Here is a 27779-nt window from a genome sequence, read left to right as displayed (position 1 = left end):
TTTTGAAATCTCTCTTCTCTCTCCCTCTTCTGATATTTTTCTTTACTTTCATTTCAGATACTTTCATTTCTTTAGCCCCTTCAGGCTTTTCCCCCATCCAGTTTAATTTAGAGGAAAACTGGCTGAAATCACAGCTGTGTCCTTCCCAATGTCAGCTACATGCAAAGTGAAAATCACTGCATTTGATCAAAACTGACTATTGTGAGAAGATAAAAAAAACAGGTCAATCATCTTAGCATAGGCACTGCAATTTCCAATCTAATTTGGCAAGTAACAGTATATGCCTGCAATAAATATATTTTCATAGTTATTTGGGTGCATAACAATGTATGATTGAACACATGTTTAAAAAGATGTGTAGATATATAAAAACTATTGGTACAGTAAGAGAAAATGCAGTTGTCAATTAGGCAGCTGAAATCAGCTAAATCATATATTATATATTTACACATGCAATTTAGTAATCATTTTTGGATATCTTTTACTGTTTTTCATTTAAATCTAATAGACCAAAAACAAGATCCTTCATTGGTATGAATAGTTACAGCAAAAATAATCCACAAAGTAAAAAGACTATTTTTGTCTGATTAAGACCGCAGTTTTCTAGAAGACATAATTTTAGTGTTATGCAACCGTTGTCAATTTACTCTTTAGCAATGAGGCTCACTGATCTCTTTCCCAGCGTTTCACCTGAATTGCATGAAATCCACAGCAATTTACTACTCATGATTCTGTCTATTTTCCAGTATCAAGATGTTCCTTCTTTACATGTAATAGATGTTTGCAGCTACAACAGTGATGAAATGCCATCAGAAGGTTCTAAATTTGGATGGTTTTTTTATTCACACAATTTAGAAATGCCACGTGTTACTGATTCTAAAACAAGCTACATAAGCAAAAACATTTCAGTTAATAAAATAAACAGTTCAGTCTACAGTAACATTTAAAAAATATTGGCTCAGATCCTGCATGTCAGTAACTTTACACATGGGAGCAGTGCCACTGAACTTTCTCCATTACTGCTCAATTAAAAACAAATAAATAAAAAACCACAAAATATAACAGGATTGCTCAAAAACAAAGTTATTTATGTTCTTAAGTGTTTGCAGCACCAGAACCATATTTTTAAATTACAGCAGACTAAACTTTTATTATACTACTAGTAAGGAAAGCATGTTTTTCCATGAGTGAAAGTTTCTGCTTTTCACTTCTGCTTTATGATCACCTGTTCCCAGTGTTCTAAAACAAAACAGATTTCTGGGATAAATCCATTAACTTCAATGAACAATTCCACTAGTTTACATGAAGTTACCCAGATTTATACAGATGTAACTGAGAACTGAATCTGACCCACAAAATAGAATAAATCTTATTACTCTTAAGTCATCAAATTTTCTTAATACAGTCAGCCTACTACAATCATGACTCTAAGACACTTTTGCAAGTTGTTCAGACTGAATACAAGGAAAGATTGATAAGGCAATAAATGAACAACAGTACAGCTTTAAATGTGGCAAGGGCATGATAAATGTCATTCTGAACTTAAAGCTTATATTAGGAAAATTAGCAGAAATGGAAAAATAGAGTATTTTTGTTTCAATGACTTCCAACAAAGCATGTACAGAATCTACAACTACAAATTCCTCAGCAAATTTGGGACTGATGGATACAAACCCCAAGTAATAAAAATTATATTGGAATCAGCAGGCAATTATAATGGTAGATGAAAATGAAAATCTAATCGAGATCAAGACGAGTGAGACAGTTGTATAATGTCACCAACTTTATTCAATATTTATAGTAAAAACAACGAGAGATTTGTTAGTCTTTAAAGTGCTACAGAACTCTTGTTGTTTTTGCTGTATACAGACTAACATGGCTACCCCTCCAGAACTTCTCAACATTTATAGTTAGTGTTCGATTAAATTAATTGAAGAAACAGAAAAAGGTATTAAAATGAATGGAAAATGGGTGAATAACATTCACTATACAGAAGACATTGCTGTTGGCTGACTTGGAAGAGACATGGTGCTGTTGGTTGATTCAGAAGAAGGTGTGATGAAGTTAGTGGAGATTATATAAACATGGGAAAGAATATGACCTAGAGTTGAATGTGGAAATTCAAGAATAATGGTGGCATGCAAGGATCCTGGGAAAATATGTAAGATTCCTATGAATGACAAATCTGTACATCAAGTGAGAAATTATAGCTACCTAAGAAGCATCTTACGAAGATGGAAGATCAGATACTGAAGTCAGCACCAGTATAGCAAGAGCAAGAGACACAATCTGGAAGAACAAACATCTGATGAGAAGGGACCACATAACCAGCAAAAAGATATTGTACCGGCATGGGCTGGGAGGCGGGCTGCAGCCCGCCTGCCTGCCTCCTGGCTCGGAGCAAAAACCTGGCAGTAGGTGGGCGGATTCTGCCCACCTCCAGGCTGTGTACTAGGACCAGGCAGGAGGTGGCTGCTGCCACAAGGGTCCTGGCTTTGTGCTGGGACTGGCCAGGAGGTGGATGGCTGCCTCCCCGTCAAATTAAACAGTCAAACTCTGCCTATGGTGGAGCGCTTTTTTGAGAGTTCAGTGGACCATGCATATTTTCAGATATTGGAAAGGAAAGTTGATGGCCAAAGAACACAAGGCCAGAAAAGAAGATTTTGGATAGATCAAGAGAATTATTTTTCCACAAAGAGATTAGCCAAGGACCGCATAAAATAGGCTATCAAGATTGCAAAATTACACTAAAGAGACATAATGAAAAAAAAAGAACAGATCTGAATCTGACCCACAAGATATAATAAATCTTATATCTGTTTAGGCCATCAAATATAACTTTATACGCTTTCTTATAACAGATTCTAAACACACAAAAATACCCCCAAAAAAGCCAAATCAAATTTAGACAAGCCTTGACCATCCTTTTAAAAAAAAATCTCCAAATTATAGTGCCAAAGTGGTTTTAAATGAAGGTTTCATCTCTGCTATAACATTAATAGATGAGCTGTCATAAAATATATGTGCTATCCCGGGGAAGGTTGAGATGAGAGTTAATCAAAAAAAAATGTCAGTTTGAAATTTATACAGTAGAACCTCAGAGTTACAAACACCAGAGTTACGAACTGACCAGTCAACCACACACCTCATTTGGATCTGGAAGTATGCAATCAGGCAGCAGCATAGACAAAAAAATCCCAAACAAACAAAAAAGCAAATACAGCAGAGTGCTGTGTTAAATGTAAACGACTAAAAAATAAAGGAAAAACAGTGTTTTTCCTCTGTACAGTAAAGTTTCAAAGCTGTATTAAGTCAATGTTCAGTTGTAAACTTTTGAAAGAACAACCATACTGTTTTGTTCAGAGTTACGAACAACCTCCATTCCCAAAGTGTTTGTAACTCTGAGGTTCCACTGTTGTATGATTAGCTCTCTTAAAAAGACAAGAAAACTTTCATTTGGGGCAGTGAAGAATTTCACAGATACTAGTTACATACTATGGTCAAGGAGTTCTTGACACGAGTTGAGAAGGAGCAAAATTCTGAAGTCAGTGGGACCGCAAAGGGTTTCAGGGCATAATGTAGCCCAAAGTTTCTTACAAAACATCCAAGTAAAGTTGCCAGTTTTGGTTACTAGTTTAAACCAAAATTAATCGGGTCTCACTGGTTTATTTTGTTCTTTTAAAAACAAAATTACTTGGAATAAAAGCAGAGAAGTTAATACAATTATATACTATAATCAGATTACTTTCTGCTGCCTTGAAAACAAAAAAATTTGCTTCCCTTTAATGTTCATTTTTGATGAATGCTTTCAATTTGCAACAGCAGTTATTTTTTTGTGAAACACTATTATCCAGTCACAAAAAGATAATGTCATTAAAATATTGCACATGTAACCATATGCCTCAGGTAGTTATCAGCTTGGTGCTGCTCTAGAGTATAAATACACATCCTATTGGGTAGTTTTGCTTGTACAAAGAATGTTGTCCAAACTGGCGAATATAAAGGTGAACATGAAGAGTTAAAAAGAATTTTATGGGAGGGCGGGGAGGAGAGAGAAGGCAACTCATGATTTTTGTAACCAAGGCCATAAATAAAAAAGAAACTTAGAAACTGCCACAGCACCAGTTAATTACTGAATGCCTCCTATTTCCATACACATCTTGTTATAAATTGTAAGAATATGGACTCAAAGATTCCACTAAATTACATTAATTATATTGGGTTAGTGAGCTTCGGGAAAGACAGAAGCTTATCTGGATCATTTTCTCAAAGTCTTCTAATTTCCGCTGAGAATGACCATCTCTCATATAAAACTAATACACATCCTTCCTTCCCTTACCTCTCCCCCCTCACACTGTAGACCATTTCTAGCTTTAATTTTAGAAAAGCTATTCAGTTTTTAAGCGTTTCCTACCCTGATTCTCTGTATCAAGGTTTAGGACAAATGTTTACAAGAACCTAAGTCCTTTCAAGCTTTCTGCTCCGAGTGGGTGACATGCAAAACTTATTTGCCAATAATTGCTCCGACATCCGCCTTTGCATCCATGTAATGTCATCCCATTGTGGTGCTACAGGACAATGTCTCGACGTTACGTTGTAACAATATGTTTTTTTAATCTTGAAGTCTTGCTAGAACAAATATTGCTCTTCAATTCCCAGATACCAGCTGTGCTTGTGACTCTAAAGGAATTTGGGAGGTTCGAGGGGGGTTTGTTTGTTTTTTCCATGTAAGGTTAGCTAGGAGGCCTCTCCTTCTGGATAAAGACCTTACCACAATTATCCACAATTACCTTCAGGTTGGATTACTATAATGTGCTCTATATAGGATTACACTTGAAGTTATCTGAAAACTTAATCTAGAGCACAATGCAACCTCTTACATCATGCTCCAGGGGAATCAATATCAGCATATATAAAGAGTACTGTGTGCCTTGAGTTACCCAATTCACTCACAGAAAAGAATCCAAGATGGAAGGAACCATCAATTGCACACATACAAATTGGGAAATAACTGCCTAGGAACGAGCATTGCAGAAAGGGATCTGGCTGTTATAGTGGATCACAGGCGAAATGAGTCAACAGTGTAACATTGTTGCAAAAAAAGTCAACAGCAATCTGGAATGTATTTGCAGGAGTGCTGTATGCAAGACATAAGACGTAATTCTTCCGCTCTGCCCCGCACTGTTTAGGCTTTAAAAAACAGGGTGACTTACCAGTAACTGTTGTTCTTCAAGATGTGTTGCTCATATCCATTCCCATATAGGTGTGTGCGTGCTCCGTGCACAGTTTCCCAGAACTTTTTTGCCCTTAGCAGTCCCGGTAGGGTCGGCTCAGGCGCCCCCTGGAGTCCCGCGCCCATGTCGCGGCATATAGGGCATTGCCGACCCCACCGGCCCTCAGTCCCTTCTTTCTGCCGACTCCTACAGTGAGGATGGAGGGTGGGTGTGGAATGGATATGAGCAAAACATCTCGAAGAACAACAGTTACTGATAAGTAACCCTGTTTTCTATCTTCGAGTGATTGCTCATATCCATTCCCATATAGGTGACTAAATAGCCATACCTGGAGGTGGGTAGGAGTTAGCGTTGCGCCGCCCTTGCCAGGACGGCTCTGCCAAAGCCCGCGTCCTCTCTCGCCTGCTGTACGATGGCGTAGTGGGACGTAAAGGTGTGAACCAACGACCAGGTCGCTGCTCTGCAGAGGCACTCTTCCCAGGAAGGCCGCCGATGAGGCCTGGGCCCTGGTCGAGTTGGCTGTTACAGCCCCTGGAAGTGGTACCTTTGCCTGCTTATAACTGGTTTTGATGCAGGCAGTGATCCAGGTGGAGATGCATTGGGTGGAGACAGGTGAGCCTTTCATCCGATCCGCCACTGCTACGAACAGCTGTGTCGACTTCCGGAAGGGCTTGGTCCTCTCGAGATAGAAGGCCAAGGCTCATCTGACATCCAGGGAGTGCCATCTCCGCTCTTCCACCGAGGCGTGTGGTTTGGGAAAAAACACAGGGAGGAAGATATCCTGGTTATAACGAAACTGGGACACCACCTTCGGTAGGAAGGCTGGGTGGGGTCTCAATTGGACCTTATCTTTGTAAAAAACCGTATAGGGAGGCTCTGAGGTTAAGGCCCTTATCTCAGAGACCCTTCTGGCTGATGTAATGGCCACCAGGAAGGACACCTTCCAGGAGAGTACGAGCAATGGGCATGTTGCCAAGGGCTCGAAGGGGGGTCCTGTCAGCATGGCAAGGACCAGGTTCAAGTCCCAAGGAGGCATCGGGTCACGGACCTGGGGATTAAGCCTCTCCACCCCCTTAAGGAACCTAGATGACATGGGGTGTGAAAACAGGGATCTGCCCTCCATCGGCTGGTGGAAGGCCGAGATGGCCGCCAGGTGTACCCTGAGAGAGGCCAGGGCTAAGCCCTGCAGCTTCAGGTGTAGGAGGTACTCCAAAATCACCTGTATTGGCGAGGAGCTCGGTAGGATACCCCGGGACTGAGCCCAACATGTAAACCGCTTCCACTTGGCTCAGTACACCACCTGGGTGGAAGGTTTCCTGCTGCTAAGCAGGATCTGCTGCACCTGAATGGAGCAGGTTCTCTCACCCTCCATTAACCACAGAGTCTCCACGCTGTCAGGTGGAGGGAGTCCAAGTCCGGGTGGAGCAGGCGACCCTGGTCCTGGGAGAGCAGGTCGTGACGCCTCGGAAGCGGCAGGGGCGTGGCTATCGACAGGTCCAGCAATATGCTGAACCAGTGCTGTCTCGGCCAAGCTGGGGCGATCAGTATGATGTCTGCCTTGTCTCTCTTAATTTTCAAGAGGACTCTGGATAGCAAGGGGACGGGGGGGAAAAGCATACATGAGGGCCCCCGTCCATTCTATCAGGAACGCATCGGAAATGGAGCCCGGTTCGCGCCCTCGGAGTGAGCAGAACCTCGGGTATTTCCTGTTCCAGGCCGATGCGAACAGGTCCAGATGGGGAACCCCCCACCTGTGGAAGATGGAATTCACCACCTCCTGGTGTAGTGACCAATCGTGCCGGGGGAGGAACGATCTGCTGAGGCGGTCCGCCTCGTCGTTCCTGACCTCCGGGAGCTGAGAGGCAGCTATGTGGAAGTCGTGCCTCACCGCCAGGTCCCAGAGCAATGTGGCCTCCTGGCACAGGGCCGAGGAGTGTGCTCCCCCCTGCCTGTTCATGTAGAACATGGCTGCCGTATTGTCTGTTAGGACCTGTACCACTCTGCCCCGGAGGAACAGGAGGAAGACCTTGCAAGCGAGGCGGATTGCTCTGAGTTCCCTGACATTGATATGCAGGGACATCTCGCTTGGTGACCAGCGCCCTTGGGTACTGAGGTTGCCAGTGATGTGCGCTCCCCACCCCACGTCGGAGGCGTCGGTGATCAAGGTCACTGATGGTACCACCTCCCTGAAGGGAACTCCCTTCAACACCTCCTTCGGGTCCTTCCACCAAAGTAGGGAAGCCAGTATTGGGGTGGGTAAAGTGACTATCCTGTTGAGAGGATGTCTGATTGGGGCATACAAACTGAGGCTAGCCACATCTGAAGGGACCTGAGTCTGAGGTGAGCTAACCGCACCACATACGTGCAGGCTGCCATGTGTCCCAACAGCTAAAGGCATCACCTGGTTGTCGTCGTGGGGGACCTGTGAAGGTCGTCTATTAAGGCAGCCATTGCCTCGAAGCGGGGCCTCGGAAGGTAGGCTCTGGCCTGGGTGGCATCTAGTGTGGCCCCAATGAACTCTATGCGCTGCACCGGGGTGAGAATGGACTTCGGCTCGTTGATGAGCAGACCCAGGTCGGTGCATGCTGCACACGTGAGTTCCAGGCTGTTCCTGACATGGGCCCCGGACCTGCCCCAGATCAGCCAATCGTCCAGGTATGGGAATATCTGGACTCCCTTGCAGCGCAGATGCGCTGCCACCACCGCCATACATTTCGTAAAAACCCTGGGGGCAGACGAAAGGCCAAATGGCAGGGCTGTAAATTGGTAGTGGACATCAGCAACCATGAACCTTAGGAACCTTCTGTGTCCTGGTAGAATAGAAATATGAAAATATGTGTCCTTGAGATCGAGGGCCGCATACCAGTCCCCTGGGTCTAGGGTAGGAATGACAGAGGCTAGGGAGACCATCCAAAACTTGAGGCGTCTGATAAACTTGTTCAGACGGCGGAGATCTAGAATGGGCCTCAGGCCCCCCTTGGCCTTGGGGATTAAGAAATACCGGGAGTAAAACCCTTGTCCCCTTTCCCCTGGAGGAACTTCCTCCACCGCTCCCAGCTGAAGGAGGCAGCAGACTTCCTGAGTGAGGAGGTGCTCGTGCGATGGGTCCCTGGAGAGGGACTGGACCGGAGGAGAGTCCGGAGGGAAGGCCGTGAGCTGTAGGGCATAGCCCCTGTGGACTATACCAAGGACCCATTGGTCCGAAGTGACACTTTGCCAGTGGACGTAATACGGACGCAATCTGTGGGCAAAGGGTCGGTTGAGAGACAGGGGGCAAGTAAGAGTACCACCCCCTTGCGCACCATCAAAAATATTTTTTATTATTTTGGCCCTTATTAGAGCCTTGGGTCCCCGCCGAAGACCCCGAACGGTTACGGCGGTTAGGGCCTTGGAACCTCTCCCGACCATTCCTGGGTTGAGCGGGTCTGCCTCAGAGGTGGTTGAGGCTGTCGCTGGGCCTGAGGCCGAGACTGTCGCCTCGAGGCCTGAGGGGTGTAAATCCCCAGGGAGCGCAGCGTGGCCCTCAAATCTTTGAGGGCATGCAGCTTGTCATCAGTTCTGTCCGAGAAAAGTCCAGCTCCATCGAAGGGAAGATCCTGGATGGTGCGCTGGGCTTCCTGGGACAGACCCAAAGACTGGAGCCATGAGGCCCTCCTCATGGTGATGGCCGATGCAATGGCCCGACTAGCAGCATCCACCGCGTCGCTGGAAGAGTTGAGGGCTGCTCCTGCCACTGCAGCCCCTTCCTCTAACACCGCCATGAAATACGCGGTCTTGTCCTGGGGCAGGACCTGCGGAAGGACCTCGGCGAGCCTCTGCAGCAAGGACCATAGGTTGAGGTTGTACCTCCCTAGGAGCGCCTGATGGTTGGCGATCCTCAGCTGAAAGACGCCGTTGTATAGACCTTCCGGCTGAAGAGGTCCAGTTTCTTGGCCTCCTTATTCTTAGGGGTGTTGGCCTGACCCCCTTGTCTCTCTCTGGTTGACCGCGTCCACCACCAGAGAGCACGGTGCAGGGTGAATGTATAAGTACTCCACTCCCTCCACAGGGACGGAGTACTTCTTCTCGGCTCCCTTGGCAGTGGGAGGAACCGAGGCCGGAGTTTGCCAGAGGGACTTGGCCACCTTGAGCACCCTCTTGTGGATAGGGAGGGCTACTCTAGATGGGCCTACCATCCCCGAGGCTCCGAATAGGGGATCCTCCTCCTCGGAGAGCTCCTGGAGATCTAACCCCAGGTTGCCTGCAACTCTTCTGAGCATGTCCTGGTGAGCTCTGAAATCTGGCCACGGACCCTTGTGACCCCAGGAGGTGACATCGTCCGGGGATGAGGAGGAGGACTGAGGAATGGGCCCTGTGGAGGGGCCTTCCTCCGGATCAGATCCCTCATCCGAGGGATGATCCTTCCCCAGGTGGGACGCTGGAGGAGGTGGTGGCGGCGCCACAGATGACTGAAGCGAAGCCGTCGCCTGTCCCACCTGTGTACCCCAGGGGCCCCAATAAGGCCACTGCCAAGGTCCCTGGGGCCACGCTGGCGCTGGCATCGGTGCCGAGTGGGCTACCCAGTGCCGTGATCTGGAGCCGGATCCGCTGGAGCGGCGCTTGCTCCTGGTCTTAGGAGAGCGGCTCCTAGAAGCTGATGACGATGGCGAGTGTCGGTGCTGTCGTGAGTGGTGTCGGCGCGGAGAGGAGCTGCTCGAGCCCGAGTGTCTCCTGCCCCGGGACGATTTCCAACGGTGCTTGCCCCCTGGAGATCGGGAGTGGTGCCATCGGTGCCGGCGAGAGGATCGGGACCGGGATCGGTGCCGACCTGAGGAGCGGGACCGACTGCGGGATGGACTGCGTGTCGGTGCCCGGTGCGTCGGTGCTGAGGACGCCGGTGCCGAATGCAGCGGTGCCGGGGGCGCCGGTGCCGGATGCAGCGGTGCCATGGTCAGCGATGATGCAGCCGGCGGTGCCATGGTCGGCAGTGGTGAAGCTGGCGGCGGTGGCGCCAATGACGTTGGCTGTGCCGTCGTGGAGGGCACCGGGATCCGCGCCGGACTAGGTGCCGGGGATCGAGACTGGTGCCGAGGGCTGCGGTGCCGAGCCGGGCTGTCGACGGAGGATGGAGTCGTTGTCCCCCGTGAGCTCCTCGACCTTCCACGGTGCCGCGGTGTCGAGGAGCTCGACTGGGTTCCGGAGCTGGGAGGGGAGCCCGCACTCTCAACCCTCCTCGACCGTCTGGGGGGAGACTTCGACTCCTGTCTCCTCCACCCACCGGGTCCACCCATTGCGGGCTTACCCCGAGACGCAAGTCCCATCCTCGGCTGAGGGTGGGACGGAGGCGTGGGCAGGTCCATGAGGGCGTGTGCCGCGGTGAACACCTCCGGCGTCGACGGTCCCTGCAAGGGCTCTGCCCCACTCCGGGGAGTCGGGGAGGGCTCCTTGCGTGGAGATGCCGGTGCCGGAGTAGTCTCGACGGCACGTGGCTGGGGCATCTCTGGACTCCCCCGGTGCCAGGTCGGTGGTGCGGAGGAGTCCCTGTGCGCTGTCTCCCTGCGGCGCTTCGGTGCCGACCTCTTGGTGGACGATGTCGGTGCCGGTGGAGCGCTCCGCATCGAGGAAATGCTCGGTGCCGCAGATGACCTCGCTGGTGCGGAGACCAGACGAAGAGCGGACTCCATCAAGATAGCCTTCAGCCGCGCCTCTCTCTCCTTCTGGGTCCGCGGCTTCAAGGCTCCACAAATCTTGCACTTGTCCCTGCGGTGCTGCTCCCCGCGGCATCGGAGGCAGCGTGAGTGAGGGTCACTCACAGGGACCGGCTTAGCACACTCGGTGCAGGGCTTGAAACCGGTTGAGCCAGGCATGGCCCAACGCGGAGAATAAACCCCTGAGGGTTTCTTAAACTATCTAACTAACTTGACTAATTTGGATGACAAAAACTACTAAGGGTCTGCGACTTGCAAGCAAGAGGCAAAGTTCCACCAACCGTCAACGGGTGGAAAGAAGGAACTGGGGCTCGGTGGGGTCGGCAGTGCCCTATGTACCATGACATGGGCGCGGGACTCCAGGGGGCGCCTGAGTCGACCCTACCAGGACTGCTAAGGGCAAAAAAGTTCCGGGAAACTGTGCACAGAGCGCGCACACACCTATATGGGAATGGATATGAGCAATCACTCGAAGATAGAACTGGAGTATTGTGTAAAGTTCTCCATCCACGTTTCAGGAAAGATGTGGACAAATTGGAGAAAGTCCAGAGGACAGCAACAAAAATAATTAAAGGTCTAGAAAACATCACCTGTGAGGCAAGACTGAAAATAATGGGCTTGTTTAATCTGGAGAAGAGAAGATTGAGGGGTAACATGATAACAGTTTTCAAGTACATAAAAGTTACAAGGAAGAGGATGAAAAATTGTTCTTGTTAACCTCTGAAGATAGGACAAAAAGCAATGGGCTTAAATTGCAGCAAGGGAGGTTTAGGTTGGACATTAGGAAAAACTTCCTAACTGTCAGGGTAGTTAAGCACTGGAACACACTGCCTAGGGAGGTTGTGAAATCTCCATCACTGGAGGCTTTTAAGAAGAAGTTAGACAAACTAGACCTGTCAGGAATGGTCTAGTTATTTCTTAGTCCTGCCTTGAGTGCAGTGGATTGGCCTAAATGAACTACTGAGATCCATTCCAGTCCTACACTTCTATGATTCTATGTTGGTTACAATCTTAATAGCCCTAAATATTTTAGGACCCAGCAGTCTGAAACACTAGCCAGTCCCCAAAATCCCATTGTGGAATTTAAACTTTGTTGAGATGATGTTGGTGACATTTCTTGTATTCCAGTAGTGCCTAGAAGCCCCCCATTAGGATATATACATATAACACCTATAAAAACTCTAGTACAAAAATCCTATGAAAATCAGACGAAGACTCCATACTCTGTAGTCATTGGTTTTTACCCCTTTTTCAATTTTAAACTTCTTAGCTTTTTAAGAATATCTGGTTCTGAGCACCTTGCTTACTGGTAGCCTGAGAAAGTCTGTATTTCCTGACCATATTCACCTGATGTCTACCCAATGGCATCACGTGTACGCAACTTCCAAAGTGGCCAAAGGAAGAATGTCATGAGAGTCCAACATTGGAGAAGAGACAAGAATGTAGAATGGAATCTTTGGAATCAGACTTTTTGCAAAGGCTCATCTCTGTCCATAACTGGACTAAGGAGAGAATTTCGATTCTCTAATTCGAGTAGAAACACAGATCTCCTGCGCCTCCACAGAGGACCCTCATAGAGATCCTACATCTGGCTGAATGGTGTTAATTGTGGCTAGAGGGACAGAGACCAGGCTCATGTAAAAAAAAATTATAATCTAGCTTCATAGTGTCACTCTGAGTTACTGTATGCCAGGATTAAACAAGCAGCACTTTTTATCCGCTTTTATAATCAATTATATAAATGCCCAAAGAATTGGCAGTTTCTTTTTTAAGTAACTAACAATGCAGAGTGGGATTTGGCAATGAAAGGTTCTTCTGAAAGAATAAATGCTTCTATGGATAATCTTGAATTATAAATTATAGCTCTCTAATTCTCCCTCTTCTAAAAATGAATGCTCTTCACAATCTAGCTTTACATGTCAGGATAAAAAGATGAAGCTTTCATAATAGAAATGTAATTATAGTACAAGTTTAGCCAGTTGTCATTCGAAAGCTATCCATAATTATGCACAGGTCAGAAAAAGTTATATTTTGTCATTTACTTGGCCAAACATGCCAATAATGCATCAGGTCATCTTCTTAAAATTGAACACTGTACAACTGTAATGAAGTGAATTATTGAACAGGCTTTTTTTTTCTTTTAAGGGGATTGCAAACAAAATGGCTCTAGAAACTGTCAAAACAAACACAGCCGCTGACAGATATTTTGTTTTTTATTTTAAAAATGTATTAATTTTAATATCCAAAATAATACTCAAGACCCATCAAATAGTTATTACACTCATTTGCTTTAAATATTTTCTCAATATACAGTACCACTAGCAGCTAACAAAGTCCAGTGTAAACATTATTTTATTTTCCAGAACATCCTTTCTGGGGAAAAAAACCCAACCAAACAAAAATACACAAACTCAAAACACTTCCTAACTGTATTAGTTTATAAATTAAAGTGTACTTAACACCATATATATATTAATGGCTAAAACTTTGTTTCTTTCTAGTAATCTAATCCAGCTAAAAAGACCCAATGATAAAGATGAACTGACACTCAGATTTTTTTTATATTCTAATGTTCTTAGAACAATAAAAGGATGCTGGAAAGACACTTTGATGTTAGATATTAACATGTGGCTTAACTCAAATACCAGTAACTTGTACTATAAATTTGAAAATAAAGCTGTTACTAATATTTTAGATAAATGGTCATATTTACTCATTTTAAAAGGATTATTTCATGAATGAGAGTACATTGGCTCTGGAATCCACCAGTCCTAAGTCATAACTTTACTGACAGTCCTACTTCTATTAATATTTTTCACTTAATTCATTATTCCATATTTATAATCCATACTACAGTTTCTTGTATTCATACTCAATTTCCTTTTATATACTGACATTTGCATGCTTACATTCTTAATATTCAAACTTTTTCATTCATCTGTAATCAACCTAGTATAATTATGGGCCAGTTTCCACCTGGCTTTCATTCAGGTGTGGGATGGTGGGAGAGAGCACATGGAATTTTTTCCCACCCATTTGTGTGGCCTGCATAAGAGCCGGAAAAATTTCAGTCCCACAGGGCAGAGACTGATTCCTCTGTACTCCCCTGGGGGGTGAAAATGGGAAGAGAATGGCTCTAACCCCCAGAATATGACAAGTGGAGTTGGGATCATTAGATATTGGGTGGAGAGCCTCTTCAGAGCGCCTACGTCACTGCTGCTCCATGATCAGAGACAGGATGGAGTAAGATCTTTCCTCACCTCCCCCCCCTTTCCAACAGCATCTTCCCAGCACTCAAACCATTTTCCCAGGCAGAGCAATGACGTGTGGATGTTCACCTTAAACACAAAACAGCAACATAAAATACTAAGTGCATCATTTAGAATTTTTTTAAATTAGTTTTTTTGGGTAAATGAGAGCTTATTCTTCGTGCATTCAGTATTCATTTGTAAAATAAGCTGCAATATGGTATTCTCATCCTCTGAAAAGGAAGAGAAATTGCTGCTTAGAAACCTCTCAGCTTGCCAGTTGGATGCTTACTCTCATTTCCCTTTTCTGAACCAGAGCATATTTACCCTCTTTTAAACTTTCTGGCTTATTAGCATGGAATTTTCATATGCTGCTGACTTTCTGGGACATCAACTTTCTGGGATTCATTTCAAACATATGAACCAAAACCTTAAATAGTTCTTTAGGGTTGTTTCTTTTGTTCTTTCAAATGTATTCAGTACACAGACTCTATATGGCAGAAAGCTAAAGCAACAAGATCTATATATATATATATAAAATCTATAGAATATATAATATATGCTCAAGTTGCTATGTAATGATTATGTGCCTTGCTTACTTAGGTATTTGATGGGAATTCGGATTTCGTTGCTGTTTTATGGCAGATATTGTATGTTAATAGCACTTTTTAAAACAAACATGTAAAAAGGCAAATTAAACAAAATTGCATATAAATAATAATATAGTTGTGGACAAAAAAAGCATGCAAACAAGGAAGAGATAGCATGTAGTTTAATACCCAAGCACAGTGCCGAGCCACGTTAATGGCCATATATTTTGCTTTACTATGTGAAGGTATTTAAAGGAAATTCACTATATTTTGCCTTTTTTACATTTCCTTACCACTGAGATATAGGAACAAAACTAATGTTCATTCTCATGACAATCATAATTGGTCTACATTCAATCTATGTAGAGATGTGTGTGTAGAGAGGATGAAAGCACGAGAATAATCAGTGACGTAGGGTATAACAGAAGTGTTCTCACACACAATATATGGATGCTTTCTTAGCAGTAGTCACCATTCCCCCCCATGTCAAACTTCGGCTGAGGTGGAGTGGGGTGGCTTATGATTCAAGTTCTGAATTCCAAACTCACCCCTACAGGTTTCAGTACCAGGTCATACCCAAAAATAGCAAGGGCATTTTTTCTGGATCTGATTCAAACGTAGCCCAATACGGAAGAAAACTTACAAGAGAAACTCAAGAGATTTCAGTGACTGAACCCTAGCCATGGCTTTTTCAAATTCGAACTCCAACCCACAGCCTAACCCTAATCGAGCTCAGAACATCATCTCCTCAACCCACCTGAAAGAAGAATCACCCACATTTATATTAGGTTTCATCACAAGGAAACAAAGCACTTTCCAAAGAGTACCTCCACTGACGACGACACTGCCAACTTTGGAGAGATTTTTTTTCTTTATTTCCTTTACATTCTATTTTTAGATATTTTTATTTACTAGCGCTAGAGACAGCACTTGTCTGCCTATTAGAAGTCCCTGAAATCTCATTCTGCCAAAATTAAAACATATTTCAAGCACTTTGGAGAACTATTACGATTACTGAAAGTCTGGCATGCTGCTTCAAGCCTCAAAGTGGTACTCCGCGGAGGCCCCAAGGGAACTGGCAAGCAGCATACAATTAGTAAATCAATTACAAAGGTGCAATGACTCTTCTTTTAAAAGACTCCTGTTTTATTAATTTTATGGTACACATTTGAGAATGGCATCATTTCACTCCTACCCAGCTTAATTACTTTGCCATTAGTTTAATCAGCATCTTTTTTTTTTAACCCCTTGAGCCAGTTATTAGCATGCCATTCACTAGTAGTTAACCAACAACCACAACACCTTCAAAGCGGTATCTCCTGCCATAAAAAAGCCAATTTGTGGAGCTAGATTTAATATTGTCATTCATAATTTCAATTTTTCACTCAGCTCCCAATTCATGCATTTCATTTGAGAAAGGAATATAGGACGTTACTGTTTAGCTTAATGAAATCACAAATAATAAGACTATATTATAGTAGCTTACCAGATAAAACATTTTCAGTTAATAGTATTTTATGAGAATGGGCATTTGTCTTAATGTTCCATAATACCTGCCACTGAAATGACCACAGAAAACACATGATGAACCTACATGTAATTGAAGTTCTGTATTCTCCATGTAAAACTCTTGGTAGTAATTCTCACTAATTCATCTGAAACTATAATGTCTAGTCATAGGAGCAGGAAATCAAAATATAAAGAAAAGTAGCTAGGTTTTAAAGTACTTGGAGTGAGCCTGAAAGGACTACATTTACCCAGGAAAGATAATTATGTTTTATTCTCTTAGGAAAGGCATCTTGGATTAGAGGCCCCTGTTAAAGGAACACTGTGATGGATTTTGTACCAAAACGTTGAGTATCTTAAAATCATTATATTCTAATAAGGAAAATCTTGCATATTGGAAATACATAGATATTTTGTGTTGCCTTTTTATTCCTTTTTGTTGTTGTTATTGTTTTAAACTTACATTACAATGATGGGGGGGGAGGGGTAGGGGGAATGGAGGGGTAACAAAAAAACCAAAACACTGTAAGCAAAAACAAACACATACATACACAAAAACAACAAACTAGCCACTATTTTTACAATATAGTTTGGACAAAATAGCATATTACTAGGAATCTGAAAAAGTCACTATGTCTGCATTTGGCATCATATACAGAATAATCTGCACATTGATGGATATTGTTTCTATTCGCAATACATTGTTTAATCACTGGACCGTGCCTGGACAGCTATGTGAGAAGAAACTATCTCCAAATCCAATGGAGAGCTGCCTAGTTATTTTCTGTATCTTTTAAAAAAGAGTAATATATACATGAGCTCTCTGAAGACTAGTATCAATAAATTAATTCATACCAGTGGTTTCATTTCCTTTTCTTCAGGAGCTTTTCCTTCTGTCTCCTGCCAGCTTTACTATAGTGAGAGGGATTCAAAATTTGGGGGGAAAAATTCACATTATAAATTTTAAACCTCATCCCAGTCTATGTCTTTCTCTCCTTCTTCATCTCCAGTGTTAGTAAAGACTCAGAATGATACATTTCTAGGCCAACCTCAAACTGGCCACTATACTTTCATATGCAAATTTGCATGTAGCCCAGTGAAACAAACATGAAACAAATGTGTGTGCAAATCAGATTTGCATATTCTAATTCAGGGTTCTGAAAAGGAAAATTGTTTCTCAAAATCTGTCCGCATAGTCTTAACTTCACCCTAGAAAACTTCTCAATTTTTAAAACAAAATGTCTAATTCCCATCGAAAGTGACAATGAAGATGCGGACATCAAAAATGTTTTGTATCACAGAATACTTCATTTATTCTTCCTACATCTGAAGAGCAAATTAATAGCAATGCTAATATCACTGCTACTTTTCCCCAGGACTATTATTCAATTTTATTTCTACTATAGCCCTGCTTTGTATCCATTTACAAGCACGTGAGCAGTACTGATTACAACTTAACAATATAAGAGCCAAAGTCTCTATACAACAACGTAGATAACTGTATTTCATTTAACAAAAGGACTAGCTGACAGCCATCTGAGAAAGCAGCCCTTCGTTAAATCCCATATATTAATGGAGACACAACAGTAAATGTATTTGCTATTATGAAGTCTATTTTTCCACATCATCTACAGACTTATAAATCTGCTACTGATGCTAAAAAAAAGCTTGTAATGTTAGCTCAGAAAATAAAGGATAAAACGCTAGCATTGATGCAGGTAGGATATCATGAAATGAAGGAAGTCCAACAGTGTGCTGTACATCAGGAAAGTCTGCTGTTTTGAAACTATACTGTATTCTACACAAATTATTGCCAGGCACAAACAGGTATGATTTAGTGTACCGTGACACTGTAGGTTGGCTTCAAGGTCACCATTCGCAAACACTAAATGGTTTATACTTAAATATATTCTGGACTTGGTTATTGTGTCATACAGGTTCAAGCTATACAGTGACAATTGTTAGTAAAATAGCCTGCTGGTTTGAACCCCAGTGAACTGGCATCTTTCAAGTACTTACCAGCACATTTTGTCCTTGTTTTAAGAGCTGGGCCTGGGGATCCGGTACCTCCTTCACCCGGTCTTGTAAGCAGCACACTGATTTCATATTCTGTGTCAGGATCCAGATGCCCGATTTTGTAGCTTGTGGAGTCCACTGGCTGTACGTCACACCAGCTTCCACTTGCCGTGCGATAGTCTACCTGCCTCTCAATGATAGGTCCATCCCCATTGATGGAATTGGCATTCAACTGTATCCATAAATAGGTTGCACCAACTGAAGACAGCTGAGGTGGAGCAATGGGAACAGGTGGCTCTATAACAAAACAAAAAACAAAAATTGTATGAAGTTATTCTACCAATATTTGTTTCTACTTCCAAAACATTCAAACAACAATCTTCACTATATTTGGAGGTCTGCCTTAAAAATACCAAACAAAAAAATATAAGAGATGACAAACATTGTCTGAGTTATCTATTTATTGTGTAAGGCTAAATCACAACATAAAACTCTGTTGCTTGTCAAGACTTGCTAAATGTACTTTTTCATGTTATGTTACTGAAAGGTTTTAACATATAGACTCCATTTATATACACATTCCAAACTGCTTGAAATTATATTTTACCTATTAACCAGATGTTAATCCTGTGTATTTCCAGCATCATTTCATTTACAATTTAAAAGGGAGGTAAACCTAAATTCAAGACATATCTCTCTCAGTGTAAACTCTGAGTTCTATTCAAAAGTAACATTTTTAATTAAAATGGATAATTGAGTCTATTCCTGATGGAAGCCATCTTGCTGAAGTGTGATATTAATTGTGATGCAAAAAAGTGAGGATATTTATTTTCGAAACAACTCAGTTTTTACTTCACACCTTGGACATTTTCAGACATCTGAGCTGAGCAGAGTGGATGTTCAGTATCCAGCACTTTTCTATCTAATATGAGGCAGTGTTGTTAACCTGGGCTGAGTGAGCCCAGAGCTGGGACTAGGATTCCTGAATTCTTGTTTTTATTCTGACTCTACCTTGGGCAAATCATTTAATCCTACTGTCCCTAACTATGAAAAGGAGTTCCAGAGGGGTAGCTGTGTTAGTCTGTATACAGCAAAAACAACAAGAGATCTGTGGCACTTTAAAGACTAACGAATTTAATATTTGCAGACATAAGCTTTCGAGAGACTTCAGCTCTCTTCTTCAGATGCAGTAATACAGAAAATAGGTAACACAGAGGCATCTTATATATATCCAGGTACATTGAGAACAAGGGGGGAGGTGGAGTCCGGTACTTAAGACCTAATGACGACCATTGAGTAGGAGGTGAGAATGGGTGAGCAAAGTAATTTACCTTCCCTAGTGAGATAGCCACTCCAAGTCTTTGTTTAAACCCAGTTTGAATGTGTCAAGTTTGCAGATCATTTCTAACTCAGCAGTTTCTCTTTGAAGTCTGTTTTTGGAGTTTTTTTGGAGAAGTACAGCAACTTTCAGGTCAGAGACAGAATGCCCTGTGGAATTAAAGTGTTCTCCCACTGGTTTATGGATGTTGTTATTTTTTATGTCTGATTTGTGTCCATTTATCCTTATGCGTAGTGATAGTCCAGTTTGGCCAATGTACATGGCAGAGGGGCATTGCTGGCACATGATGGCATATATAACATTAGTGGATATGAAAAAGAGATAATACTACCTCATATGCCAAATGGGTGGGTGGGGGAAAATAGTTTGTTTTCAAAATACTTTGAAAATGGAAAGTGCTACAGATCTGCTTAGTATTATTAGTACATAGTCACCTAAACTTTTTAAGCTCAGTAACTGCTATAATTTTTGGCTGCCATCTCTCACCTGAAAGGTAAATAATGATTAATGCATTTTTTCTACACAATCAGTCTGAGTCTCCACTTTTATGCCAGTGTTACTTCAGTGATTTCAAGTGGTTTACCAGGATAAAACTGTTATAACACAGTGGTCAATCAGGTTCAGTGAAACGGAATTGTGCCATTGTAACAGAGAAGAATTTGGCCCAACATATTTAAGCCATTTATTATAAACAGCAGGCAGGGTTTGTTTGTTTTTTTAATTTTATGTACAGTACTTAAACAAAGAGGTGTGAACACTTGTTCTCCCACAACTATCTTCATCACAACATGATGCTGGGATGAACATTTGCTAATATGTTAATGTGTCACTACTTAAACAAAAAAGAGCTTGTGTGTGTGTGTGTGTGTTCCTCTCAAGATTTCTGATTGGCCTCAAAGTGGGAGTTTAAGTGAGGGAGGGAAAGGGACAAAGGGTGAGTGAGGATAAGGCCATAGGGATCCGGGTGAAGCATTAATGATTCACTGATGATTTAAGCTGGTGGAGCTCCTGTTTTAAGACAGTAACAAATACCTACTTCTCTTACAAAAAGTAGCGTAAGTATACTTAATTTATTACTGAAGCATACTTGATGTACACTAAGTATACTAAAGCTCTGCTATTTTCTCCTACGGATTGAGAAGCAGAAGATCTATATTCTACTTTTATTGGAAAATATACCCAATAAATCTTTCCCTCTTATTTTACATGCTGCTGCCCAAGCCTCGATCTGTGCCAATAACAATGACTGCACTTGGATAGTAAATGCCATGCTGAAGCATGACATCACAAAACAGACAGGTACATTACATATTTTCACCTTAATGAGATATTCTCACTGATTCTCAAAGATGCTTACTAATTATTATTACTTAGAACAGACACACAAATCAAGTTTAAAACTATAATGGTAAACTACTACATTTAGAGTATAGCAACATCATATAGACTTTTAAAATTTACAGGGAAAAATATATTATATCTCAGCATCAATATAGGACAAACTCTAGCTTCAAGTTCTGGGGATTAGAAATTTACTCTAGTTTTACTGACATTCTTTTGAAGTAAATAAACTATAGCTTTCTGCAGAAACTCTGTATCTTTAAATAGTTTTGACTTAATGCAAAATGATTAAGCATTAATTTAAATCATAAGGCTGTTTCTTGAACCAGGACTTAAAATGGCACTTTTATAGAGCATCGTAAGCCATTTATGTAGCCAGGCTGAAAGAACAGTTAATTACTTTCAAGTTTCAAATGCTAGTAATGGCTGTTCAACTGCCATTCAAAATGCAAACTCAGGGAGTAAAGGTCACAAAGGTTATTAGTTACACCAATTCATTTAAAGTCTTACAAGTATTTGAAATAGACATTATTTTATTGCTTTTTCATCCCCTGGGGTACTTTTTCATTCCCTTATGACCAAAGCACCAGATAAGTTAAATTCAGTGGTGTGGTTCCAGCAAAAGCGTGCACATATCATGATTTTACACTGAAGGTAATCTTCCAGCTAAAGGTTGAGGATGCATAAAATAAACCTATCATCCATATTGCACTTATTTTTAATTGACAATTGGTTAAAAAATAATGGTCCTGAAATTAAGTATATACTGTAGTAGAAAAAATTGAAGTAGTCAAGGATACTGTAATGAAAGATATTGTTTCTGCATATTTTAAAATATTAAACTTAATATAACAAACTGATTAAGAATGATGAATGACCATAGGTTTTACCCAAGCCATTCCTTCATATAGTTTAGTTTTTCTTCTTTTTCTTCTAGAAGGGGTGTTTATAGGTATGGCAATGAAGAGTTTGGATCAATTATTCAATTAAGTACCAGCCTCTGCATATGTCAACAGTTGGCAGCAGCATGCTTTTTTCCAGTGGAGGCAATTTTAATATTGGCCATTGAATAGGGTTCTATGATGGGATGGACTAGTCCCTGCTAGAAGCCTCAGGCTCCACCACACCCATGCCAGGAAAGGAGCAGAAAAGAAGTCCTCCAACCAGCCTAGAATGGTTGTGGGGAAACAGCCATCGAGAGTGGCTGCAGGGAGCAGCCAGTCTGGGCCCAGCAGGCTCACATAAAAGGAGCTGCAGGGCCAGAGTCACTCAGTTGCTGCCTGGACTTGGAGGAGTGAGGACTGTGTACCTGGCTGGCTGAAGGAGCAGCAGGACCACAGACATCAGTTGGTGGCAGGGACTAGGGGAGCAAAAGAGAGCTCCTGGCTGGCTGTTGGAACTGAGCCCAAGACACTGCTGATAGGGACAGAGGGAGCAAGAGGGAACTCTCGGCTGGCTGCTGGGACTGATTAAGGACTGACCCCAGGAAGGGCTGCAGGAAAAGAGCGTCTCCAAGGAGGAAGCCCTGGGGATATGACCCCATACCAGGGCCAGGACTATTTAAAGACTGAGCCCAGGGAGGGCTGGAGACGCACCAACAGAAGAGTAAAGAGATAGGCCCCTAGTGGACAGTGATAAACCCCCAGAAGGAAAGCTGAAGGTCCCAGAGAGGGCAAAACTGTTGCCTCCAGGGAGGAAGCCCAGGGTGGGGACTGTTTAAAGACTGCAGACACACCTGACCAGTCAATAATATCCTAACAATATCCTACCATCTAGATACAGGTGCACTATATCTTACTCTAAAAATAGTTGGCTTAACCAAAATGGTATATTTTTAATGGCTATAGTAATTATGCATATTTAAGAAGGAATAAATACATTTTAATTTGGGAGGGGGAGGGATTTACAGGTAGCAATACCAGGGTAATAAAACTGTTTAAATCAGAAAAAGTTATTTCTCACTGAACTCTTACAGCCTGATAAAGAAAGTTTGTTTCTTCATGGAGCAGATTTAGTGCTTTAAAGATTCTGGATGAGAGAACAGCTGTGGAATTTCAAACCAGTGGTGTGAGGGTGTCCACTTAAGAAAAGCAAATATTAACACTCTCCTGTTACAGCACCAGAAGGTAATGTCCATTGATGACAGATCAATGGAAAATTTGGGACAGATGCTGTAATGGTGGCCAACACCAATGGACCAATTAAAATAAAAATGAGAACAAAAACAATACACCCAAAATGAAGAGTAGTCCTTTGCTTATGCTAAGGGAGTTACATGCAAGCTAAAAAATTAAATACCTGCATATGCACTTTTTCGGGGGGGGGGGGGGGGGGGGGAAGAACAGCAATCCCTGTATTTAGCCTGCCTTACACTTTCATTATAAAATTCTTTAGCACATTTTTGGAAGAGCTGTCGCACCTCCATGGTTTCCCATAAGGGAGAATAGCCTTGGAATCAGAGAGGTATCTTTTCTGTCCTCATGAAAATTTGTTCAGATTTAAATGAGTCAAAAATAGACATTTCCTCCCCTGTCTACTGATTACTTAGTACAGCTTGTTCCACTATTGCAAGGTATCTGACTTAACAGCACTCACGCTTTTGTGTTGAGAGAAGCTGTTACTGCCCAGCATGGAATCTTGCCTATTCTGGGGCTTGAGCAGGCTTTTTTTTTTTTAAATAAATAAATAAATAGCAACTGGTTGAAGATGCTCAAATATTTGGAATTTCAGAGTAAGTTCCAGCAAGATGGTTCAACAGGTAGAGAGCATGTGAGGTGGTCAAAGCTACCTAATAAATATGTTCTTCCTGGGCCCTGCAATTTTTCACTTTGATCACAGAATCATACAAATGTAGGGCTGGAAGGGACCACAAGGGGTCATCTAAGTCCAGCTCCCTGCACTGAGGCAGGATTAAGTATACTAGAGCATCCCTGACAGGTGTCTGTCTAACCAGTTCTTAAAAACCTCAGTTGATGGGAATTCTACAACCTCCCCTGTTAACCTGTTCCAGAGCTTAACTATTCTTATATTTAAGAAAAACTTCTAATTTCTAACTCAAATCTCCCTTGCTGCAAACTGAGCCGATTACTTCTTGTCCTACTCTCAGAAGGCATGGATAACTATTGATCACCATCCTCATTATAGCAACCTTTTACATATTTGAAGACTTATGTCCCACTCAGCCTTCTCTTCCTGAGACTAAACGCACCCAGTTCTTTCAACCTTTCCTTACAGGTCAGGTTTTCCAAACCTCTTATTTTTGTTGCTCTCCTCTGGACTCTCTCATTTCTCCACATCTTTCTTAAAGTTTGTGGCCCAAAACTGGACACAATAGTTCAGCTGAGGACTCACCAAATGTTAAGTCCATCTTCAACTCATGGGAGTGCTAGAGCTTTTCAAATAAAAAGGTCACCAGCATTTTTTAACATGGGCCAAACAACGTATTTTTCCCTGACCTTATTCTCAAAAATTACTCAACTATGGCGTCTTACATTTTCCAGAAAAATTCAGCTCAAAGTGTCATGGTTGGTTCGTAGGTGGCCAAACCTAGTATTTGGAGCCAGAGTCTACAGTCACAAGACAGGAGTCAAGAGCTGGCTGGGTCAAAATACTGGGAGGTCAGAAGCAGCAGGTACACTGAAGATCAGAGCCGCGAAGCGAGAATGAGAGTCAGGTTAGGCCAGGTCTACCAACAGGTTAGAGGCAGGAAACCAACTGGATGTTGGGATACCAGGAGTGAAGCCAGATTGGAATACTGGGAAATCAAGCCAGGGAAACAGGAAAAGCTAGAGAGTAGCGGGTCTGGGTAGTAGGAGCAGGAAGCGCAAGGCACACAGTCCACAGCAGGGTGGAGCCCAGTTGTTCAGTCAGCTTCCTGTTCCTGTCACTGGTTTAAATAGAACCAGCGGCCAATCAGCTGCTCTGGGACTCTGCCAATCGGAGCCTCAGACTGGGGCTGGGCATCAGGGTCCCAAGTAAGCTCTTGTCAGGTGGAGGGTTGGAGCATGCCTGTTTCCATGAACCTTGCAGGACGAGGTTCAAGACTCAGGGGTCATTCCATCATCTCCCCCCCTAGGGACACCCTTTGGGCAACATGGATCCAGGTTTCTTGGGGTGGCTCCCATGGAAGGCCCAAAACAGGGCAAGAGTGTTAATGAATGTGAATATTCTCACCTTGTTCCCAAGGTGCATTCCCTTAGGCTGTAACCTTCCTAATCAATCAGGTACCATAATTTGCCCCACTTGATCTTATGGTCAAGGACTTTGTGAACAATGTATTCCGCCTGACCTGTACTTGTACCAGTGGGGGATGGTGATTGGGCTGTATGGGAATTATGTTCTTGGTGTATGGTTTCAGAAGTGAGACATGGAATATGGGGTGGACTCTATGGGATCGAGGCAGCTGGAGTTCTAAAGTGATCAAGCTGATTTGTAGCCAAACTTATACAGGCCAAGGAATTGGTAGTCTAGTTTCTCAGATGGTCTGACTGCGGAGGTGTTCTGTTGAAAGCCATACTTTTTGCCCTACAAAGTATTTGGATGCCTGTTGTCTATGCTTGTCCATGTGCTTTTTGTATTCCCCCTTCGCCTTGTCAAGGTGTCCCTTCACCTCCTCTTGGACATGATGGACGTGCTGTAATAGTTCCGAGGCAGATGGGCAGAGAGAGGATGTGAGTAGTTGTGGGTGGTACCCATAGTTGATAAAGAAGGGGCTGTAGCCTGTGGATACATGGTCTGCATTATTGTACAAGAACTCTGCATAGGGTATCAATGAACACCAGTCATCCTGGTGCAGCATTGTAAGTATTGTTCGAGGATCTGGTTGATTCTTTCCACTTGGCCATTCAACTGAGGATGGTAGACAAAGGACAGGTGTGCATGGACTCCAAATAAACATAGGGACTCGTACCAGAATCAGGCAGTAAACTGTGGCTCCTGATCGTAGGTGACATGATCCTGGAGGCTATGAAGACAGACTCTGTTGTTTATCCAGAGTCAGGAAGTTTCCGTCACAGAAGGTAAACCCATTCAGGGAATGAAGTGATCTCCCTTCAAAAGCAATCTACCACTGTCAGGATAGTCATGAAACTACTAAACTCTGGTAGTTCCACCACAAAGTGCAATGAGATGGCCGAGATGGGGTGTCCAGAGGTTGGGAGAGTCCACAGGATTTCTGGCATGGGATCTTGGTGCAGGCACACACCTGGCAGGAAGTTACAAAGATCTGTATCATGAGGTGCATTCAAAGCCATCAGAAGAAATGGGACATCGATTGTTGGGTTTTATATCGCCCTAAGTGTCCTCTCAATGTGGAGTAATGGCATGTTTGTAGAACTGCCACTCTAGCAGGTCCTGGGGAAACATAGATACAGTCCCTTATGAACATGACCCGCTCCCAGGTGTTGTGCAGTTCTTGGTTGATAATGGCCAACTCATTGGGTGGAATTCTGGAGATAGAGGCAGAGTGCCCTGAGCATGAGCAGGTCCTGGTGGCAAGCTGCAGTAAGGAAACTGTGGAACTTTAGAATGAGAGCTGGGTCTAACCTGGAGCCTTGTGGATAAGAGCCATATCTTCAGGACAAGGTGTCAGCTTTACCATTTCTGGCTCCAGGGTAGTAGGTTTAGGTAAAGTTGAAGTGGGAGAAGACTTGGGCCCAATAGAGCTGTCAGTACTGTGTACGGTGTGAACACAGGGATGTATTCTGTTACACTCTTCACAACCCCCTTATTCGCTAGTGAAGGCAGAAGGTTGTTTTCCCGTCAGAATTCTGCCAGCAGGATGGCCAGGGAACATCCTTCCAAACAGACTCTTAAAACCTCTCTCTTTGTAGTAATAAACTTGTTTTACTATTTTGACTATAATGAGTTTAGGTTGAAGTGTTTAACATAATAAGCTGGTATATTATTCCCTTAAAGGAATACTGGACTTGAAAATGTTTATGCTGTGCAGGACAGGGCTAGTCAGTACAGGACATACATTTCCAGAGGAAAATCCAGGACTGTGGGTGTGTTAGGGTCATCCTGCTGCATAACCAAGGCTGGTGAGAGCCAGAGTGTAACTGGCAGGCTACAGTTACACACAGACACTCAGGGTGTGGCTTGCATGCTAGAAGGCTGTTTGTGAGTGGCCCAATTGGGAGCTACTTCATCAAGGCATTGTAAGGCACCTAAGGTTGCAGGGCAGGGATGACACAGCGCCCTACTGGTCTGTATGGTATTCCAGTATGTCACAAAAGGTCAGCCAGGAGATGCCAGTGATCAGAAGAAAGGAAATGGATCGCATCAAATTATATTATTTCTTTGTATCCCTGAATAACGGCCTCCAGGGGCACAGTCTCCTCTATAACTGGACCTGAAGACAGTGGGCGCCGTCTATAGTTTTATTTGGATCAGGCATGGCCTTACATGTCAGCAGAATCTGTGGAGCCCGAGCTGTAACTGCATCTATGAAATTGTCCACCGCTCCCAAATTGACGAGTGCCGTTTGGAAGTGATTCCGTCTACGATCCCCTGGGACGCACAGCCAGATAGGCACCTGCAAATGAGAAGCTAGGGGCTCAGGGTGCATTTCAGTGTGGAGCAGAGTAGAGGGAATGTCTCTTCTTTCAAGGCCCAGGCCAGTTCCCCACCCCCCCACATGCCTGGGCCAGCTTGTTTCCCTGAGCTCCTCAACATTGGTACAGGGCAGGCTGAGATTGTGTAGCCAAGTTCACTACAGTAGAAGCACAGGTGGCACTGATGGCACCATTCCTTTTCTTCGGGTGTGAACTGGCCTGAATGGGTTCGATGGGCAATACAGCAGGTGAGGTCACAGTATG

General features: G+C 43.4%; 1 protein-coding gene across 4 annotated transcripts in view; it reads right to left on the bottom strand.

The window, feature by feature from the left end:
• PTPRM (protein tyrosine phosphatase receptor type M) overlaps window positions 1–27779 on the bottom strand; it is a 655839-nt gene that overhangs the window by 339029 nt on the left and 289031 nt on the right. For all 4 annotated transcript variants that reach the window (XM_067547610.1, XM_067547612.1, XM_067547618.1 and 1 more), the window contains exon 7: window positions 18285–18578. In XM_067547610.1, coding sequence (XP_067403711.1) covers window positions 18285–18578 — 294 coding nt within the window. The remainder of the gene's footprint in view (window positions 1–18284; window positions 18579–27779) is intronic.

This window comes from Emydura macquarii, unplaced genomic scaffold (genome assembly GCF_026122565.2).
Source record: "Emydura macquarii macquarii isolate MOO-44397 ecotype Brisbane River unplaced genomic scaffold, CSIRO-AGI_Emac_v2 contig_212, whole genome shotgun sequence".
Lineage (NCBI taxonomy): Eukaryota > Metazoa > Chordata > Testudines > Chelidae > Emydura > Emydura macquarii.
Note: the sequence above shows the minus strand (reverse complement) of the source record. Positions and strands in the feature narration are given on the sequence as shown.